The 22,074-nt window shown below is 41.7% G+C and overlaps 1 protein-coding gene across 3 annotated transcripts in view; it reads left to right on the top strand.

Annotated features, from left to right (window-relative positions):
* The first annotated feature begins 3,198 nt into the window (after positions 1–3,198).
* The window catches only part of DHX35 (DEAH-box helicase 35), a 44,890-nt gene continuing 26,014 nt past the window's right edge, over positions 3,199–22,074 (top strand). For 2 of the 3 annotated variants that reach the window (XM_024202023.1, XM_024202022.1), the window contains exons 1-9: positions 3,199–3,245; positions 5,387–5,520; positions 5,903–5,995; positions 10,004–10,081; positions 14,717–14,821; positions 16,522–16,583; positions 18,384–18,453; positions 19,042–19,101; positions 20,488–20,600. In XM_024202023.1, the coding sequence (XP_024057791.1) occupies positions 3,206–3,245; positions 5,387–5,520; positions 5,903–5,995; positions 10,004–10,081; positions 14,717–14,821; positions 16,522–16,583; positions 18,384–18,453; positions 19,042–19,101; positions 20,488–20,600 (755 nt within the window). In that variant the 5' untranslated portion in view covers positions 3,199–3,205. The remainder of the gene's footprint in view (positions 3,246–5,386; positions 5,521–5,902; positions 5,996–10,003; positions 10,082–14,716; positions 14,822–16,521; positions 16,584–18,383; positions 18,454–19,041; positions 19,102–20,487; positions 20,601–22,074) is intronic. The other variant, XM_024202024.1, reaches the window with a different exon arrangement.

The following is a 22,074-nucleotide window of genomic DNA, read 5'->3' as shown; positions in this document are numbered from 1 at the left end:
AGTTGGCCAGGTGAAATGAAATCTTGCACTCGGTGCGGTGACATTTTCTATGCTTGTCTGCAATGCAATAATGTTTGAATGCTGCATTTGATCAACTCCAAACTTTCAGGGATTGTTGCAGGTATCAGTGGGCAGACCCCTATTGCTTTGGATGAAAATCAAAAAGCCAGCAGGGCAAAATGGGGGGTGACCAGATCCTCTGGCATCTGGTTAGCAGATTGAGCATCTTCAACCAACGACTGTGGCTGTAGATCAAAGAACCAGCTGATGGCAGCTTTCCAGCATAGCAATACCCCAATCTCAGCTCTGCTGCTGTTCCTAGTACAGTTTAAACATATTGACACCCTGAATTACTTATCTCCCAGAGAGAAAGAAAAAGAATGGGTTGGAGGTGGGGGGCTGGGGCGTACATACACACTCCTTGGCATAGGCAGGGGGCCCATGGAAACCCAAGGGAAGGGGGAATGAGGGATACACAGAAGGAGGAAGAATGAGGAACTCTGATATGGGATGAGCACACAGCCCCTGGCATGGAGGGCACACAGAGATCCTGTATGGGAGGAATGGGGGACAATAGTATGGGGGAGGGGGAAATAGGGAGGCACGCTAAGCCCTTGCCATGGTGAGGAAGGGGGAATAGTGAGCATGGGGAGAATGTGGACACACGGTGCCCCATGCATGCGGGCCAGGGGAACTATGGGTAAACAGAGCTGCCGGTGTGGGAGGAAGAATGGGGGACAAAGACCCTGGCTTGAAGGGAAGGGGGACATGGAGACCCTGGCATGAGGGAAGGGGTGAAGGGGTTGAAGAGAGTCCCTACAACGGAGGGGAGGGTGGCACACAGGGAACTTGTGGCTGGGAAGAGAGAAATGCAAGGACCCTCCAGTGTGTGCAAAGTGCTCAGCCTAGGGAAGCAACAAAATGTGCAACCCTCTCATTATGAGTGTCCCGATGCATAGTATTTTTCTTAAAGCTCCAGCTCCTAGGAGCAAATTTAGGTGTGAATCAAGATTACTTTTTTTCTTAGGCTAGAAACATTCATTATCTGGTTGTAGAGGAAATCTTGAAAACATTATCGAAATGCACCCTAAAGGCTTAGGCCAGAGCTATACACAAAACTTTTGCCAATATGGTAATACCGGGTGGGGGTGGGTGGGTGATTTTTTATGACATTTTTATACTGTATCTGCAAAAGCTCTAGTGTAACTTGTTTTGCTGGGGGAATCAGTAAAAGCTATACTAGCAATTTGCAAGTATAAACTATGTCTGCACTAGGAGGGTTTGCCAGTGTAGCGATACTGGTATAAAAACACATGCAACCCTTTTCTAGTATAGATTAGGGTCAGATCTACACTTGGATCTGGTCTATACTAGAAACCTTATTAGCATAACTGTTGATTAGGAGTGTGAAAACAATCACACTGCTAACTGACATAGCTATGCTGGCAAAAGCCCTAATGCTGATGCAGTTGTACTGGCAAAAATGTTCTTTTGCTGGCATAGCTTAGTTTTGGTTTAAGTTATACCAGCAAAAGAACTGTATAAACTGCATCTGAACTAGGGGGATTTGCTGACATAGCTCTACTGTTATAGCATACCTGTAAAGCACTCCTAGTGTGGACTCAGTATATACTTCCAAATCTGCACTTTGGCATGGATAACTTATTGTGGATAGCCCTTCCCTCTGAAATAAACTATACTGTCAAAAGCACAGTTTTGCCAGAATAACTGTGTCTACCCTAGGTGCTATTCCCGGCACAGCTATGTTGGTCAGAGATCACACCCCGTGCCTGATATAGATGTGAAAGCAAAACTTTGTAGTGCAGACCTAACCTAGATCTGAGAAATCAGCAGGCAAATAACTAGAATCCAGGACATAGCATCTGTTAAAAGGTAATGATTTTTTTAAACCACACATGATATTCTGGTGGCTCAGCACTTGTGAACTGGCAGTATGGGGAATGTTTCGTCATGGGGTCTCTGAGTACAGCATTGTCCTCTGTGCCCCACATCTATTATTAGGCTTGAAAGAAACTGATTTAGATTACACACACACACCAACGTTTACTTTAAAGCTTTTTTCTTTTATTGTTTTAAATTTTCACAGTTATGGGAATTTATTGGGGTGGGGTGGGGAGGGGTCAGACAATAATTATTTAATGGCAGTTGGCACTGAGATGCAAAAAGTTAAAGCTTCATAACTGTTACACAAATAGTCAATATCACACATCAAAATCTATCAGCTGAATATCCTTCAATCAAACTCTAACACAGAGATACTCAAATTGAGGCTCAGGAGCTGCAAGTGACTCTTTAATGTGTCTCCAGGCATGGCTCTTTGCAGCACACATTAAAACTGGGTGCGATTTAATTATTAACCAATCTAAGTTATTAACCAGTCAGGATGCTTTTGGTATGTTATTAACAAATTATAGTTGATAAAAATAGTAATACTTGGTCAGTCCCTTTGCTGTGAGAATAATACACACACACACACACATATATATATATATATAAAGAAACAATGAATTCACACTACTATGACTCTTTTGGGTACAGTTGATACTGATTTGGCTCTAGGGTGACCAGACAGCAAGTGTGGAAAAATCAGGACGGGGGTGGGAGGTAATAGGCGCCTATATAAGAAAAAGACCCAAGCCCGATTTGGCTCCTGCACCAGGAGGTTTGAGTGTCACTGATCTAACATGTTCTCAAGCCCCATTTTCCCGACTTGGCCCAGCTGTAGTTTTCAATCATTATTGCTTGAAATATTTTCTCCTAGGTCTGTGTATAGCGAAATCACCACTTACCGCATTTTACCCCTAAAAGTCCTTCCACGCCCGCTATTAAAGATCAAGGCACAAAGCCCCAAGGAGCCTGCGCCTCCTCCGGGCCCTGGGGTGCTGCCCGGCCGCCCCTGAGGGGAGGGGCCTTCTGGCTCCAACCTTGGCGCCCATCACCCTAGTCTCTGGGCGCCTCCTCTGGTGGGGGAGAGAGCTGCCGGGCGCACAATGGGGCCCCCTGCTCCCCTACGACTCAGGGCTGGGAAGCGCATGGCACAGAAAAGAGCAACTGCTGCTAACCCCCGGGACCGATGCTATGGCAACGGCCGGCCAATCACATAGCTCATCACGTGACACACAGCCCAGCCCCGCCCCTTGCGGTGGGTGGGGGCGTCACTTCCTTTTTGACCTTTCACCCCAAGATGGCGGCGCCCGTGGGACCGATGAAGTTTTGGAAACCCGGTGAGGGGCGAACGGGCCCTGGAGGGAGGGAGCCACTGGGGAGCAAAGGCCGGGGATAGGTGCCGCCGGTGCTAGTCCTCTCTGCTTCCCTTCGCCGGGACCTGGCCGTGCCGCCCGGCAGGAGCCTCTTGGGCCTCCCCTCGTCCCACCTCCCATTGGCGCTGCCCGGGGCTGGGGCAAAGCTGTTCAGTTCTTACCCTTCCCCACCACAGTGCCCAGGAGCTGGTGACTTTATGGTCTGTAATTATTCCCCCGCTCCCCAGAGTCTCAGGGTGGGTGGGGCATTTAGGTTCACCTTGAGCTGGCAGGGTTACAATCCGGGCGCCCCCATCATCTGAGCTGCCGTTCTCCCTGGTCCTGCCAGGCCCCCGGTCAGCGGAGATGCTGAGGGTTGATGGGTCACGGAGTCTGAGCTCTGCTCGTGCAGCTGAGGGTGGGCTCTGGGCTGCAGGGTAAAGGCACATTGGCAGGGCTGCATTGGGGGCACGGGTGGGAAGCGTGTGCTCCTGCTGCCTGGGTTGAAACTCCCCTGTGGATAAATAGGGTGGTGGGTCTTCAGGGATATCAAACAGGCATCTTTCACCAGCACTAAATTCATGTATAGCTCTAAAATAAAATAGAATTAGTCATCTTGTAAGCAAGGGACTCCCAACCTTAACTATAGCAGCGCTGCAGCTCTTCTATAATAAAAGCAAAGCAGAGAGCAAATCTAACTGAAATGCAAAACTGTTCCTGAAAGAATTATACCATCTTGTGCTTATGCTCTACGTTTTGTGTGAGGATCTGAAAACAATTTACTATCACCCAGAGGTTCCAGTAATGCACTTGCCCAAAGCAGCAATCAGCTTATGGAAGAGCCAGAATATAGACTGGTTAATAGTAGAAAAAGAGGCAGAAACATTTTGAATTCAAGTAGTCAATTTCCTGGGATATACTGAAGTCTCCTGTGTGTCCCAAATCCCCTGTAGCATGGTCACTGTACAAACACATGGGAAGATCGGGTCAATACACTGAAGATTAACAACAAGAAATGTATACATTGCTGTAAAATTAATCTAAAAATGAGGGAGTCTCCCTCCAAATGGATGAGCCTTGGCAAGTTGAATTAATTTATTTAAATCAGATGACTACCTGTCCGGTATGTCCAGGAGAGCGGTAACAGAAAACATATGGATGATCAGAGGAATTATTCCCTATCTTTCAGTTGGCATCCAAATGTTATATGATATGATGTTTAAATCTCTGTCTACAATGGGGATTAAATTCTTATTGGAACCATTTTTAACCTTTCTTTAAACTGGTCTATGTTAAATACAAAATGTAAACAGTTTGTTGAATGTGGATGGGACCTGTCTGTTTTAAAGCAGAATTGAACAAATATATTTTAAATCCTTCAGTGGACATGGCCAATAATGTGCAACACAGATCCTACAAAATGAGGGACATCTCAACTGAATAGCAGAGGAGAAAACTGCAGATGATGCATTACCTTAATGAGAAAAATCTTCTCCCTCCCCTCACATGATTGAGCATTTCCAGCTGTCATTAGTTTCCCAGTTACATGTACTGGGAATAAATAGATTTATGAGCTCAATTTAGTGAGTGGCATGGCTCATAAGCAAGTAGGGCTAAAAGTATACCTTAGAATTAATCTCAATCAAAACGGTTCCATTGGAAGACTTATTCTAGCATTGTGTGTGGATGAAATTGATTCTTATTGCCTATTCCTGGTTTTAAATGAATAGAGGCATTCCTGGGAAAAACAGTGAGTATGTCAAAAAACTTTCTTTAAAGCAGAAGAAAAGGAAAAAGAGAGGTGCCAAAAGTTAAGGCTTTTGTACATTTCTCATGAAATAGATGTTTCATAGAAGTTTTTACAGTTTTCTTTGAAAGACACAGATATATTGTGCCATGTTAGGAGACTTTAAAAAATGGAGATTTACATTTAATTTGGAACAAGTTCCTGTTTGTTAAGCATTAACTACATATGTTTATTATTATTACGTTAGAGATGCTTAACAGCACATGTTAGAAGGCAGTCAGAGTTCCTTTTCCTAAAGAACTTATTTGTCTGAGTTAGACTGAGATATGCCAGGCAAATTTCTATCATCCTCCTATTAAAATTGTCTCATGTCATGTAGGCACAGAAGGTCCTGGTGTCAGCCTCACAGAAGAGAGGCAGAGTGCTGCTGAAAGTACTGGTGTTTCTGTCATCTATAATCCCTATGCATCTCTTTCAATTGAACAACAGAGACAAAAGTTACCAGTGTTTAAGGTATGAAAGAACTTTTTGATATGCTGAATCTCATGCCTGCTGTGTTTCTTTTATAAATTGTTTTTGATCCTCTCTCTTAAACATCACTTTACAACATGAAAGTGATGTAATGGAAGTCACCATTCTTTTATTTCGTGAAATTTATTCTTTGTGTTTAATAGATGTTGGCAAAAGTGAATCTGCTCTTTTTTATTACAACCTTTATGTGGATTTATGTTCAAATATTATATGTTGTGCACTGCATTGATGAAGTTTAATGAATTAATAATTCATACCTTATACTGAGTGTATGTCTATATGTGCATTGCTCTTTGCAGAAATGTATTGAAAATTCTGTTGTACAGATTTGTTCTCCTAACTTGAATATGTTTTGCCCTTCCAGCTTAGAAACCACATCCTTTATCTGGTGGAGAATTATCAGACGCTGGTGATTGTTGGAGAAACAGGATGTGGAAAAAGTACTCAGATTCCACAAGTGAGTGTGCATGTAACTTAGCAAAATTGTATTCTTCCAGGAGATCTTACATAGGATGACAGCCAACTCTTGGGATTGGTGTAGAGACCTTATGGGGCAAGGGTGATACCTTAGGCCCAGTCCTGATATTGCAATGCATTGAGGTATGAGAAAGCCTTACACCTTGTCTCTCCCTTGCTATCAGCCAACAGGTTCTGGCATTAACAGAAAAAGGAGCAATGGTCTCAACTTGCAGTGGGGGAGGTTTAGGTTGGATATTAGGAAAAACTTTTTCACTAGGAGGGTGGTAAAGCACTGGAATGTATTACATAGGGAAGTGGTGGAATCTCCTTCCTTAGAGGTTTTTAAGGTCAGGCTTGACAAAGCCCTGGCTGGGATGATTTAGTTGGGAATTGGTCCTGCTTTGAGCAGGGGGTTGGACTAGATGACCTCCTGAGGTCCCTTCCAACCCTGATATTCTATGATTGCAACAGCATAAAATCCTTCTGCCACATAACTTATTGGCCTATGTAACAAAGGACCATACTCAGGAATCAAACTTGGGTCCACAATTCCCACTGCAAAAAGCTCCTGCTCAACTAGGAGGCCAACTTTTCTTAAATTTATTACTCCTTCAGAATTCTTTTAAATTCATCACCATTTGCAAAGAAAACATTCAATCAGGATCTTTCTAATTCTTTGGTCAAACAGTGACCATCTTTATTTCCTGTACTTCCTTGCCAGAAAATTGTAACATGAATGGAAGAAACATATTTGTATGGCACCTTTTCATATTCCATTAAAATATTAACCTTCTTTGAATGCTTGCACATGTCCATTCCACTTTAGGTGTGTACACGCCTCGAGCACAGTATATGGACATTTTTCTCTCAGTGATGCCTGTCAGGTCAGCTCTAGTGCTCTCTGGTGCCGCGCGCTCATGGCGCAGGTAAAAAAGGGAACGGCCAACCCCACGCCCTCCTCAGTTCCTTCTTACTTCCTGTGATGGTTGCTGGAACTGCTCTTCTTGCTACGACAAGCTGTACTCGGAGGTCTTCATTTTTCATCCATTTCCTCTGTTTCTTTCTTCACTACTTATTTATTTTTTGTTTGTACTGTAAATAGCTTTTGTACATAGTTTAGTTGGAGCTTCTTGCTTGTTAGTGGATTTTCATCTGCCCCTGGTGCCAAGGCATGCCTCAGTCACCGGGCTTCAAGTCCTGCGCCAAGCCTATGCCTTTGAGCGACTCGCATGCCAGTTGCTTAAAGTGCTTGGGTGAGGCTCATGTCCGGGACCATTGTCATAACTGCCGGGATTTTAATCCTCGTACGAAGAAGAACCGGGAGACCAGATTGAAATTCCTATTGATGGAAGAGGCACTCAGACCCTCTTCGGAGCCAAGCGAGTCAGACTCGGCACTGAGTACTTCAGCGTCAGTGCAGAGTGCTCCTCCCACCATGAGGGACTCTCAGTACCATTCCCTGTCACTGGTGGCGAGAAAGAAACATAAGAAGCAGCTGGCCAAAAGGGGGCATTCCCCGACTCAGAAAAAGGCCAAGCATGGGGAGCGCAGGAGTGTGACATGAGTCAGGTCACTGCCTTGCCCCCTCTCCATGTGCGGGTACCATTGATTCCATCCTGTTTGCAGGCTCTGTTGAGTCCAGTACCAGATAAGCTGGTGCCGGAGGGACAGCAAGACTCTGGCGTGATCACGGTGTTGGCCACCCTGAAAACATTCATAGCAGCCAGATACTTGCTGGTGCTATTGGTACTGCCATTGCCGGCAGTGCAAGAGCTGGTGTTGGTGGTGTAGGTGGGCAGAAGGGAGCACGTCACCTCAAGCTGCTGCTTGGTACCTGGTCCCTTGGTACCATCTAGGGGGAAACTGTCCCTGCTATCCTCGATGCAGGCCTCCCCACCTTGGCACTGATCTCTGGAACCGATGAGTACCACACTGCTATGGTCTCCGGAGGAAGGCTCATCGTCTGAGTCAGAAGTGGGGTCGGATACCCAACAGATGGGTTGCTGTCGGTACCCTCCTGGTCAGACCTATGTGGTGATAGACCTGGACGCAGGGGTACCTCCAAGTGCTTGATCCAGTGGGCACTGACCTGTGTCAAGGGAATGGTCATTTTGGAACCCTTGGGGTTTTCTCCTGATGTCAGGGGCACATTCCAGATGCTTATATTTGAAGGCTTCAGAGAGAAGGGTTCCTCCATCCCATCACACAGCACCTGACCTGGACTCCGGTACTGATCCTGGTACCGATCCATAGGACCTAGACCTGCGGGACACAGTCGGTGCAGAAGGAGAAGAGGAGGGCCCCTTGCCAGTGCAGGCTTCCTCCTCCTCCCTGGACAAGGCAGTGTCAGAGGCGGGCATGTCACACACCCCCCCCCTCCACCGGACAACTTCAAAGCTCATCAGGAGCTGATGAAGAGGTGGCCTTGAACTTAGGGCTGCATGTGGAGGTAGTCAAAGAATCCTCCCACAGCCTTGTCAACATCTTGGCTGCGGTAGGGCTGTCTAAAGTGGCTGCCTCTCAATTAGGCCATCATGTGACCAGTTAAAGCCTTGTGGCAAACCCCGTCCTCCCTGCCATCCACCTCAAAGAGAGCTGAGAAAAAGTACTTTGTTCCTGCCCAAAGGTATGAGTACTTGTACTCCTCCTCTCCTCCCCCCCTCCCCCCCGTTGTGGTCTCAGCGGCCAACAAAAGGGAGAGACAGGAGCTGCATGGAGAAACCCCTAAGGCGAAGGACTCAGAGACCTATTTGGTAAAAGGTTTATTCCACAGGAGGTTTAAAGCTCTGCATATCCAGCCAACAGGCATTATTAGGGAGATACAATTTTAATGTCTGGGACTTGCTTCCCCAGGAGTCCAGGCAGCACTTCTCTGCACTGGTGGAAGAATGGAAGTCAATAGCCAGGGCCTCTCTGCAAGCTGCTCTGGACACAGCAGACTTGGTAACTAGATCCATGGCCTCAACTGTGGCCATGTGCAGCTGTTCTTGGCTGCAGTCCTTAGGCCTGCCGATGGAGGTCCAGCAGTCTCTCCAGGACCTTCCGTTTGACAGGACCTCACTCTTCTCAGAGCAGAAAGAAGCAAAGCTCCATGCACTGAAGGACTCCAGAGCTACCCTCAAGTCCCTGGGCCTCTACACCCTAGTGCCTTTGAGGAAGCATTTCAGGCCTTAGCAGAGCACCCGTTTCTATGCTTCACCATCCCTCCAGGACCTTCAAAAGAAACAAAGCAGGGGTTTTACGCGCAGGCAGCTGCCCCCATACACCTCAGCATCTGTACCCGCCCCAGCCAGATACCTGGGGGGGCTCTAAAGAAAACATTTGATGGGACACCCTAGGGAGGCGCAGGGTCAGCCGGTCCCTTTACGCTGGTACCATGAGCGTGCCGCACCAGAGGGTGCTAGAGCCAACCCAATGGGTACCACTGAGGGAAGAATTTCCGGCGACTGTGCTCAAGGCACACATACGCCTAACATGGAATGGACATGTGCAACACGTCCGAAGTATAACAGTTACAGAAATTTAGTAGCTGTTTTTTTGTGACAAGTATTATAAAAAAACGACAACCATATTTGCTAAATATATAAAATTAGCTCTTCTTGCTACATGGCTACAAAACTAGTGAGGTATATTAACTGCTTCAGCATGAGTACTTGACTAATGCTATTCAGACATTTTTCCTGAGACAGGACTACTAAATGAGAGGGGCAGGGAAGGAATCACTAAGAAGAAATACTTACAGTTGTGAATTTTCTCTCATCTCAATATCTTAAAATGCTTTCTAAATGCTAATATACCTGTGAGGTAGGGGTAGTAGTAGTATACGTAATTTATAGTGGGGTCAACTAATGCACAAAATCTTCGTTTTTTTACGTGCGGTGTCACAGAGAGTCGATGTCAGAACCAGGAATAAATCTTAGAAGCCCTGATATCCAGTACCATGCTTTAACTGCTGGATACATTGTGTCATGTATGACTAATTAATTTCCTGTCTTCAATATTGCAGTATCTAGCAGAAGCTGGCTGGACAGCCGAAGGGAGAGTAGTGGGAGTGACGCAGCCTCGCAGAGTTGCTGCTGTTTCAGTGAGTTCTTTCTTTTTTGCTGTAAAAATTAACATTGTTGCAGCTTCAAGTTTAAATGATTCTTCTACTGATTCTCCTTAAGCAGAACGTTCAAAAGTTCTAAATTCAATAAAAATTGTACAGTTTCAGATCTGGCCTTACCATAGAAAATTTTTACTAGTCCACATGTTGGTTCAGGCTCATTTACTATCGATTTCCTTTGAATGGATGTATTGATTGTTTGTATCAGGTTATATAACTGAACATTAGTTTCCATTTATCTGCATCACTAAACTAGTGGAGAGACAAGGTGGGTGAGGTAATATCTTTTATTGGATCAGCTTCTGTTGCTCTTCTCTGTACTTTTTCCAGTTCCACTATATCCATTTTGAGATGGGGTGACCAGAACTGGGCACAGTATTCCAGATGTGGACGTACCGTGGGTTTACATAGTGGCATTATGATATTTTCTGTCTTATTATGTGTCCCTTTCCTAATGGTTCCTAACATTGTTAGCCTTTTTGATCCTTTAGTGACTTGTCTTTCTTGGATTCTTTCATTCTCTCTTGTATGAACTGGTTGCCTTCACTGCTAGTTTGGTAGCATCCCCTTTCTCTGTACCACATAGAATTATAGGTACTTCAGTCATGTTCCCTTCTTGAGGTCCTCTTTTCTAATGACTATAAACCTAATTTTCACAACATCTCAGAACATATGGGGCATTTTGTTTTTGTTGCCCTTTTCTGTATCATTACATTCAATATCCTTCCTGTAGCAAAGTCCCCATTACTCAATATGGGCTCTTCCTGCCTTTAATAATGCTTCCATGATCATTTCTACTGAGTTGTGCTCTTTTCTTCTGATATGCCCCTTGTTCTTCTCTTAATTGCTGCTAGACGTTGCGTTTATGTCCACTGCAGCATTCTCCCCTCAGCCACAATTGTTTTCTTCATCTGTGTTTTGCAGCTTCTGACCATTTCATACACAGACCTCTTTGCTATTCTATATCCTGTCCTAATTTCTTTACTTTACATTGTATGTGCCACCTGTCAACCTGTACCTATGGTAATATGGTGTCTTAGGAAAATAAATGCTTGGTGGGTTCCTGTTGCATTTTCATACTGGATCAGATCATTTATCTATCTAGTCCAGCATCCTGCCTCCAGCAGTGATCTGAGTCTAGTGCTTCTAGAGGGATGCTCGCCTCCATCTTTTCTCTCTCAACCTCCATCTAATATGCCTACCTGACTGTGTAATTCTGTACTTGACAGACTCTGTATATTGTAAAGATTTATGTTAAACTATAGTCTGTGTTCTCAATGGTACCTCTGCTTTTACCCCCTTTCCTTTTAAGGCTCAAAGACTGAGATTGCTTGATTATAGTTTAGCGTATTGCCACAGTGGGGTCTCAAGCTGGGAACACCTTTGAAATTTCTCCTGACTGTCTGGCCATTTGAGGGGGCTAGGAGGCATGGTTGGTGTTATTTATTACTTTGACTGGTTGAAATGGATTTTTTTAAAGAAGACTGTTCATCTGCTCTCCTCACTAGAGGATAGACATTGCCAGAGGGGAAAGAGGAAGTTGCAGAGCTATAAAGGGGAAATAATTTAGAAACTTTAGGACTTCTGTTTGAATTAGCTTTGCATTGTCAGCCCTGGTTATCTGCTTGAATGCTTGGTTTGAGAGAGGAAGGGAGCTGAGAAGATCCCATCTGAAGTAATGGGTTCATGAAGGAATTCATGGAAGAGAGAATAATAGAGAAAATGGGCGATTGTCTCTGCCCTGCACATAAAAATGAATCTCTCTCAAACATACACGTGGAGATTATTTTTAAAGCCTGTCAAAACGATTTAAAGAGTGTAATTCAAATGACTGTTGAAAACAATGTAATTTTGACCAAATTAATAGGATTAAAATGCACATTGTTTAGTTTTTCATTAAAAGTAGGTGTTGGACAGCAGATCTCTGGGTTCAGAAAACCAATAATATAGAATAGGATCTGATTAATCAAGATTGGAGCTTTCATCCCTAGGCTGTTGGTTTAAAATGGCCCAAGTTGGTAGTGTCCCATAGTCATTGCCGTCTGATAGTCATTCAGTGACACATGAGAAATATTTAGTCAGTTCACTTCCTGTATGTCACTATCACAAAATCGCCATCAAAACTAGTTGGTACACAGTCTCGGGAGAGAGGCCAACTATTGGAAAGACCATGAAGACAGAGCTACCCTTTTCCCTCACGAGTGGTCGTCCCAGTTGTGTCACATTGGCAAAACAATAGTGGGTTAGCTTGAATTACTTCTGCCTGTTCTCTATCTGTCTGATGGATAGAAGATTCTATACTCAGAATTTTTTTTTTTTTAAAGCGACGTTGTCATTTTATAAGAAATCGGTCAGTGCTGGGTCAGTTGAGGGACAAATGGGAATAATCGATTATTTAATTATAATACTAAACATATTTGCTTAGATCTCTCCTTCCGTTTTGCGTCACTTGTATTGTTGGCCTCTGATCCTGCAATTGATAGTGTGCAGCAGGCTGCTGTACGCGTATGGACCTGTGAGGACACAGCAATCTGCCTGCGTACTATCAGTTTTCAGACAGGGAGCTTAGACTGCAAGTTCTCTTGGGTAGGGATTGTTTGTTTCTCGGTGTGTGTACAATACGTAGCACAAATGTGCCTCAGTTCTAATTTAAAGATTTTATTTTAAAAGCATTTGTAAAATAGAAGACCAATAGAAATGCATTTACAGTTTATGTAAAATTCCAGTGCAAGCTGTTTTTAATTTAAACATTCCCTTGCAGTGTTTGAAACACAAACATTACAGCACTAAGGACCTGCAGGTGAAACTGAGTGTAAACAAAAAGTGAATTGGGCAGAAATGGTTTTTTTCATTGTCCAAGCTGAGAGAAATGCAAAAAGTCTATAAATAAGTAAATTGGATTTTTAAATTTGTTTTTTAGGTGTTAGTAGCATACGTAAAGAAATTTGGCTTACAACATATGATTTTTAAGTTGATTATATCTCTTTTTAAACAAATTGGGCACATGATTTCTAGATTTAAGAAAGCATTTTCAGCAACTGTATGCACAAATTAGGCATGGGTCTAAACTGTTTACAAATGTGTGCCTCTTTTTCTGGAGTGGTTACTTTGACATTTTAAGTTTGAACCTTACATTAATGTCTTCAGTCTTCATCAGTAAAAGATTAGGTATCAGAACTGAGCACTTCAGTCCTTCCCTTGGTTTTTGGGCCAACTTAGATCCGCCATTGATTAAAATAGTAGTTTTAGAGCAGAACCTGCCCACCTTCCCTACATACATAAACACACACAAATGTGCACATGCTCTCTCTCTCTCAAGATTGCTGGCAACCCCGATGAAATTTTCTGAAATTGGCATATTATAAATAAGGTATAAATTGGAAGTATCCATTAAATGTGTGAAGACTTTTATAATAATTATTACTGCAAAACATTGACTGAAAACATGAAAAAATATTGACAAACCTCATGTCCATATTTACCAGTGTTGATCATGTGGAAAAAAGTCTGGTTGAGCAGCCATGAATGTTACCACAAACAATAAATTACAGGTATTTTTCCATTTACCCCAATAGGAAATTCAGCTAAAGCTAATATTTCGGAGGTTATAAATGTTTGCACCGGACAGGGTTGCTGTTAATTGACTCAGCATGTTTGCAAACATAAAATATTTGTCCTCGCAGAAAAAGACAGTAAAGATGCTGTCCATGTGCATATGATTTTGCAAGCGATAACTTGTTCCTTTTTCATGGCCACCTGACTTGGATTCATGCAGTCTATTGAAATAACTTTTAAAAATTCAGTTTCAAATATTCAAGCGTGGTTTTTTTGGTTAGTGGAGGTTGTTTCCCTCCATTCTTTAATGCCTTTATTTTGAATTTGATAGTGAACGCTGTAATCTCAGGATTACTGGAGAAAGATTGTGTTTTGATTAGCAGTGCAGTTACCAAAGTGCATAGGCCTGGTAATCAAACTGTGGATTTCTGACTCCCCTTTCCCTGTTTTTCCCACTAGAAGTGCCAAATTACTCAAACTAAAATAATCTAAAAAAATCTTTTATGTGCCCTGTCTGCTGCAAGGTGGTTTAGGAAGCCTCTGCCTCCAAGCTTGGGCAATGGGCTATGTGTGTTTGTTACTCTGTCCTTCCCTCAGCTTTCTGTCTGTTTTGAGGGGCAGTCTCTTTCCCATGTTTTCCGTTTGAGTTCTCTATCACAGAAGATAGCTCCATAGCTTTCTCAAGCAAAAGCAGAGTGAAACTGATCTGTTTGTTGTTGGTTTCACTGTTATCTACAAGTAAAGTGACCATATATCCTGGGTTTTTTTCATCTGGTGTTCTAATTTCTTTTGGAAAAACTGAAATGTCATGTTTTTTTTTTTAATTTAATTAATCCTAATGTTTTTTAAAGTAACTACAGAATGTTTGTTCGGGACATATTGCTATACAGAGCAGAATTTGAGTCCAGTGGAATCAGTGCAAATGACAGTATTTTCACACTCCACGTTTCCTACCCCCTCCCTCCCCCCACTCCCAAACAAGGCTATGAAAAGGCGGTGGTTTACAACAGATTTCCATTGTACCGTTTCTCTTGCATTGCAAAACCTCTCTTCTCTTAGGTTGCAGGCCGAGTGGCTGAAGAAAGGGGCGCAGTGCTGGGTCATGACGTTGGATATTGTATTCGATTTGATGACTGCACGGACCCACAGGCTACAAGAATTAAGGTGAAACTTAAGCAGAATGCCGGTATCCTGAAATGGTTAGCCGAAGCTCTCAAAGTGCATTTGTGAACATTAAGTAAGCTTTGTAACACCCAATGAGTGGGATAGATAGTACTATACTCATTTTGCATATGGTGAAACTGAGTCACAGAATGGTGAATTGCACAGAATAATACAGTGGGTTAGTAGAAGAATGAGGAACAGGCTCTCAGGTCCCTGCCATAGTCATTAGTCACACTGCCTTCAATATTTTTAAAGTTTAATAAAGGAAGTGGTATAGTGCTTTATTATAATCCTTATTTCTGGGATGGTGGGTTAGTTTATTGAAAAGAGTTTTTTTTTTTTAAGGGATATAACTTGAATTTTCAGTCTTAATTTTGTATTTTTTTTGCTCATTGTTAAGGACTTTGTCAGCTTATGTAAGGTTCTTGATTCTACCCTCTGTGTGTTTGCATATGTTTAAAATGTTTAAATGGTTATTTAAATCTTAATAAAATGAATAGAACATTATGTTCTATTCTGCTAATACCAGCCGCCACCACTCTAAACCCAAAGGAGCTTTTCAAGGTGGTTATGATCAGCTATTGCTCCAGTGCTAGTGTAACCCGAGATACCAGTGAAGTGGAAAGGAAGGGCTGCAATGAATTGAAGCTAGGCTATCCTAGCCACCTTAAAGATAAAATTAGATTGAGAGAATGAACAAACTAGCTGAAGGTGACTTCATGTGGGCTGTAGCTTTCTGGTATCCCCCCTCACAGCTTTGTTCTGTTATCACATTGGGGAATATTGAAATTATTTATGCTATGTGGAGAAGAGAGTTTGTTTTATTTTCTATGGAATAATAACAGTGAATAGGATTTATCTAATACTTTACCTTTATTAAAAGTATTGTCAAAAGCTTGAATAATTCAAAGTAATTTTAAAAAGCAATATAAAACAATAGGAGGATGTGTATTTACAAAACAGTTCTTAAATATTTTTTAGTACTTTGGTGCTTATGGGATTGGTAAGGGAAGAAATATGTAACCTTTCGCCTCAAAGTCATCAGTTCATATCTAGCTCAGGGCCGTGTCCAACTCATGAGTAAACTGAAAAGGTTTTGTTTCTAAGTCCAGAGCAGCTAGAAATTATTGTTTTTGTGAAAAGATTGTGGTTTCATTAGCTAAGAGGAAAATGTCCATATCACAAAACATCATCTGTATTCTGATCTGAGTTACCTGACACTTGTTAAGCAGTTTCCTTAGAGGTGCCGACATCTGAGCGGGCACAGAGAATGAAGCTTTTCACTCTACATGTGGCATTCTTTAAGGCAGGCTGAGGCATGATGGCAGGCCAGAATGAGGAACTGCTGTCTTTAGTGCTGTCAGTCCATGTTTTTGCACAAGAACTAACTTAATTTATAAAAAATTAAATATGAATTTCTTACACAAATTTGATCTGCTTATACTTGGATTGATTTGGTGTCCCTTACTTGTAGCTCTTACTATTTTTCAGTACTAGCGTTCAGAAGCACATGTCTGTAGCTGACACTGCAGAGCGTGAAAGGCACATAGAAAATGTGTCAAAGGCAATATAAATAGAATTTTGTAATCCAGAATACTTGTTAGTTTCTTACAAACAGGTAATATAAATAGCCTATCCAGCTGAGCTTGAGCCTAGAGGTAGGTTATAGATGACTCGTTTTTCTTGGTGTTTGATTTTAGTTCCTGACCGATGGTATGCTGGTGAGGGAGATGATGGCTGACCCACTATTAACGAGATACAGGTAAAGACATGTTACATGGAGCAGATCCTCGCTGATGACTGGCAGACCCATAGCAAATGTCTGAATTTTTTCCGGCTAAAAGGCAGTTAATAAACATCCCAAAGACTGAAGCTGATCTTGGCGTTTGAATGTCAGCCTTATTAGGGAATTATAGGAAATAATTTACATGCAAACAGTGCCCCACCATTGGAAGGTTTCTAAGGTAACCAAGTAAACCTGGGTAACCTAGCCCAATGGAGGGTTTGCTTTTGTTCATTTAAAGTTGAACATCTGCTCCTCTGACTATGGTCACAAGCAGCCATTGGACAGATGCACCCTCGCTCGTATCTGAATCTCTGCCTCACAGAACCACTATGCAACACAGCACCACTTAGTGCCTGCTTCAGGAGGTCAAGAACCAGCAGCAGAGCTGTGGGAGGAAGCTTGCGTACTGTAGCATATGCTACACTAAATTCAGGGGAGTGCATGAAACAAAGACTTGGCATAAGTACAATTCTGAGCATTTTGTTTCAGTCCAGAGACATTTAAGCAGAGTCAAGAAATAAGCCCCCTGGAAAATGAGGTTTATAGTAGAAAGGGAAAACACCTACCTTACAACAAGGGTGTACTTTGAAAAAGTCTCTGTGGGTGGGTAGGGAGGCAGTGGTAGAATTCAGTTTAGGTTTGGGTTTTTTTCAGTTTCTTTTCAGCTCAAATCATTTTTTTTTCCTTACTGCCATCCCTGCAGACACAATCTGAAAGTCAAGCTGGGTTCATTGCAGCCCGTGCATCAGTAACAATAATTTGCAACCAAAATTTAGTTAATCTTTATTATCCACAAACCAGAATAGAATACATCTCATGCTTTTATAGCTGTGCTGGCTCTGCAGGGTCAACACGAATAAAAACTTGTTTTAGCTGGTTGACTAAAGAGCTGCAGTTTTTAATATAGTGACTTTTCAGAGCAGAACTGCACTTTCACTGCATAAACTGAGCTACTGAGAAGATGGTGCAAATGAAAACCAAAATCAAAAGAGGAAAAGCAGCAGATCACGTCCCTAATGAAAAAATAAATGTTGAGAAGCATCTTTGGATGCAATGGCTTTGTTAGTAGGGATAAATGAATCTCATGGAATTTGCTGTTCTGTTAACTTCTCACTCTTGTTTGGGTTTGCTAAATTAGTTTGCAAATCATTTTGTTTGCTAATTTAAACTCACGTTTCCCCTCAGGATTATCACTAAAAAACAAACAAAATCCCTAGTGCCAGGAAAGTCTGTATTGTGTATTAAGGATAGAAGAAATTCCCTCTTGCACCTCTTCAAAAAACTAGCTGGCATTGATGATGCTTAATATACAGCCTGTGTTCTATTTCCCCTTCCTGTTTCTTTTCCCTCCCCACTTCATTCCATGTTTCAATCTTTATTCTCCCTCCCCACACACATACACAGGATTGTTTTTTCTCTCTCTGCTCCTCTTCTCTCCACAATCTCACTGAAGTAGAATGTGAACGGTAACATCTGAGTAAACTTTCAAACCCATGATATTCAAGAAGGTTTAAAATTAGGCAAAAGAAGCTTGCCTATCCCTACTTGTAATGCCTGGTGTTATGGTTAGTAAATTAAAGCGTTATCACTGGTAATTTGCTGCATTTCCCTCTGTTTTTGAGAGGACTTTAGTTACAAACATACGTTGACTTTAATGAGTGATGTGCCTAAAATTCCAGGCACTTCTCTGAAAGTGTAGGGATTTTGAGACAGGATGTCTTGGTTCCAAAGGCAATCAGATCTGATTATTGAAACCTTGTCTTTCTGCTTTAACAGTGTCCTCATGCTGGATGAAGCCCATGAAAGAACCCTGTATACAGACATTGCCATCGGTTTGTTAAAAAAGGTTATTCCTCACTAGCTTCCCTTTTTAGTTTTTGTTTTGATTTTCACCATTAATCCTTTAATCCTGCTGCACGGCTTGGTGGCCCTGTTGGGAAAAGTTTCATGAGCAAAGGTTTATAATGCATCTATTGGGCTAAACCCTTTCTTTATACACAGCTTTCTGCCTTCCCCAGCTGGCGCTCAGGTTCCACCCTGTTGCCTCCACAACACATAACTCCTCTTTTCTTTTATCCCACATGGGCGTAAAGTAAGTCTGTTTCCATGGCAGCTGATAGTGTTTCCCTATAAGCAATCTGGTATGAAGTGATTTGTATCCTTGGAGATACTTTCTCCTGATTTTTCTGGCATGAGGAATAGGATTACAGAGATCATTCTGGAACAGGCACCAGTTAGCCTATCCCAGTGTTTGAAAAAAGAGTCTTGCACAGTCCCTGCTGGATGAGCTTTAACTAATTCAGTTGTCGTGTGGCTTGTTAAGTATTTGTAACTAAGAGTTAATGATGGTCAGGATGTTGTAGGACATCTCATGTCTGTTAATCATTCTTGGGTGAGTGGCATTTCTCCATTAATTTCTTACTGTCTGTCTTAGATTCAGAAGAAACGAGGGGATCTTCGCGTGATCGTAGCATCAGCCACACTGGATGCAGAGGTACAGTTTACGAGTTTGTTTTAAAAATTAAGTGAGCTCAAGTGGAAGTTTCACTTCTAGCAGTAAAGACATCTCGTCCTACATGGTCTGCTTATCTGGAGAATTGTCTGAATGGTGGTGATGGGCAAAAAGAACCTACAAGTAGTGAAATTGCTGTGTTTCTATTTCTTTGCAGTTTTGTTTGTTATGTAAGCTCATTTTTTGGCGGGTTATTTTAATATGAATCAGTTTCTATCATGTATTTGTGGCTATTTCTTTCCTAAATGGCTGTTTTTATTTAAAGATGTTCCTGCTGCTTAATCTAGCTTGTTTCCTGTCTAATAAAACCAAAAGACTTAAGCCCTATATTGGTGATGACAAATTGACACAATCATTGATTATTAAAAATGTAAGATTATTAAATGATCTACTGCAGTAGAACCTTGCTATTTCTCACTAGTAACTCAACAGCCCGTTGAGAATTATAGAATTTAGCTAATTAGCAAATAAACACAAAGTAAGACTAATGCATCAAAAAAAATCTACATTGTTCATTTAGCATTTAAATTTAAGTTAGTGCTGATAATGTGCCATACTTGGTAATATTCTACATGTATATTGGAATATATTTTGTAAAAGTATGAGATATCATTACAATACTCCATTAAATCTTTGAGGAGTTCTGTACTATCAAAAAAGTGTTAAATTTCAAATATCTTGTAGGTAAGAGAGAGACATATTAGCCATGTATTTATATGTGACTCTCTCTCTCTATATATATATATATGTTTATTATATCTAAGTATATACATTATATTTATATACAGTATATTTGTTACACATTTGTTATTAAATGGATATATTTTGAAACCTTGAGATGTAGTTAACTGCAATAATTACAGAATCCCTTATGTTCTTAATGTATTGTTGATAACACATATGTAAGCAATTTAATATGTTAAATTAATCCATTAATAATTAACATGTTTTAATAAATATAAATCAATTCCTTTCTGAAACACTTTAACTCTGATTTTTAAAAAGACAGATCCATGGTCTGCATGTGCTTGATTACTGTGACTGAATGTGTAAATTGTTAGTTCAGCTGTAGGTGTACAAAAGTGTGCACATAATAACTACACAAAAGAGTTCTAGGCAGGGATTTCCAAAGGGTCTCAAGTGATTTAAATACCCAACTTCCACTGAGACTAAATAGGATTTGGGCACCAAAACCCTAGCCTTAATTTTAAAAAAACAAGGACTTCAACTTTATTAAAATAACAAATTGTCAGATTTGGAAAGATGCAAGTGACATTAACTTGACATTCTTCAGTATTCTCTGGGATCTGCCTCGGTTCTTTCAAAAACTGACTTAAAATGGAAAAATTTTTTATTTGCTTTATCAAGAAATTTAGAGATTTCTTCAATCAAAATGAGACCAACGACCCCAGTAAGGATACCAGCATGATCCTTACCGTGGAAGGGAGAACATTTCCGGTGGACATTTTTTACATACAGAGGTCTGTTCCTGTTTAATTCTTGTAAGTGGTGACTAGAGAAATATGCACCTATGACTTCAGATTACCTAGTTAGTGTCTGGGGAGTTCTCTGGGGGGAATTCAGTTAAGGGGACTTCAGTCATGCTTTCAAAATATTCCTACATGGTTTCGGTACTAACACATTAAAGTTGTAAAACTGAAATTGTTTTGCAGTTGAATGTGTCTTTCTCCTATTTTGTGAGCATCAGGAGCAGACTTCAGTGGAGAAGGGCTTCAGGAACCTTCCCCTGTTCCCTTCTCCTCTGGAGCAGACTTCAGACAAGTGCTGCAGGGACTCAGTGGCATCTTCATGCTTCTCCTCCCCTTGAGGGTGCAAGCCCAGTGTTATTTCATTATTTACCTCCCCTCCCTCCACAGAAGGGATATGGGCAAACCTGGCAGAAGCTTCGTGCTCCCTCTCCTCCACAGAATGGGATGGACAGGTCTGATGGCAGCAGTCAGCTCTTTTAGCCCACGCGTATACAGTGCTCAATTTGCATTTTTGCTGATCAAAGAACTGTGGGTGTGATCGGTACATTGTCACATATTAGTGAGTTATGTACCCCTCACCCCAATGCTGTTTGCTCCAGATGTTATTGGGGGATGCTTAAAATGAAACAGTAGTAATAATGAACTGCAAGGAGAAGAACATCTAAGAAGTAAAGGAATTGCTACTCAAATCTAGGTAACAGTGTCTTCATGCACCATGCTGGGGATGAACTACTGCACCTTCTAAGCATCACCACCACTTGTGCTGCATTTGGGTTTTATCTAAAGATCTCCCATTCAACTAATGGCCATCCCCCGCCTTGAGCACAATGTGGCCTGGCTACCATGACGAGACATACAGTCTAAGTTACAGACAAATTGGTGGGTCTGGATTTTTGGTTTTCCCTCGGTTTGCTTTGAAAGAAATGTGTCTAGCCTCTTACAAATAAGTCTTTTCTCAATAATGTCTAAATTCTACAGGTGAGTTACACACCTCTGGGGGAGAAAAGGTTTCTAAAGGAAACCCGGGCAGCCCCTTGATATCAGTGGGGTCACTCAGATAGCAGTCCATTACGATCAGATGTTCAAACGAGCCTTCTAATTTATGCACCTCCCTCTTTGAATACCTGCTAACTCACATTTGTACAAACATGCCTTGACATGTTATCACATTTAGTATGGGAAAATGTCACTCTTCCTGCATGTAAATGGGAGCATATCCAAATTTTACAAAGGTCCTATAAAATAAAGCCTGTAGAATATTAGGAAATGGAAATGCTTGTGGCCAGATTTTCAAAAAATTTGCATACAAGACTTAGGCAATTAGGAGCCTTTGTGAGTGCATTTGCAGTAAACAGTTTCACCATTGTTTGAAAATTTAGCCCATAGTATTTGCACTAGAATTTCACCTGAGTGAGTCGCTTGTCATGTGTTAGGAAACAAAAATATTTAAAATATTGCTTTTTAT

The sequence above is a fragment of the Terrapene carolina genome, unplaced genomic scaffold, assembly GCF_002925995.2.
Source record: "Terrapene carolina triunguis isolate 2854851 unplaced genomic scaffold, T_m_triunguis-2.0 Scaffold233, whole genome shotgun sequence".
NCBI lineage: Eukaryota > Metazoa > Chordata > Testudines > Emydidae > Terrapene > Terrapene triunguis.
The sequence above is the reverse complement of the archived record's forward strand: the minus strand, read 5'-3'. Positions and strand labels throughout refer to the sequence as shown.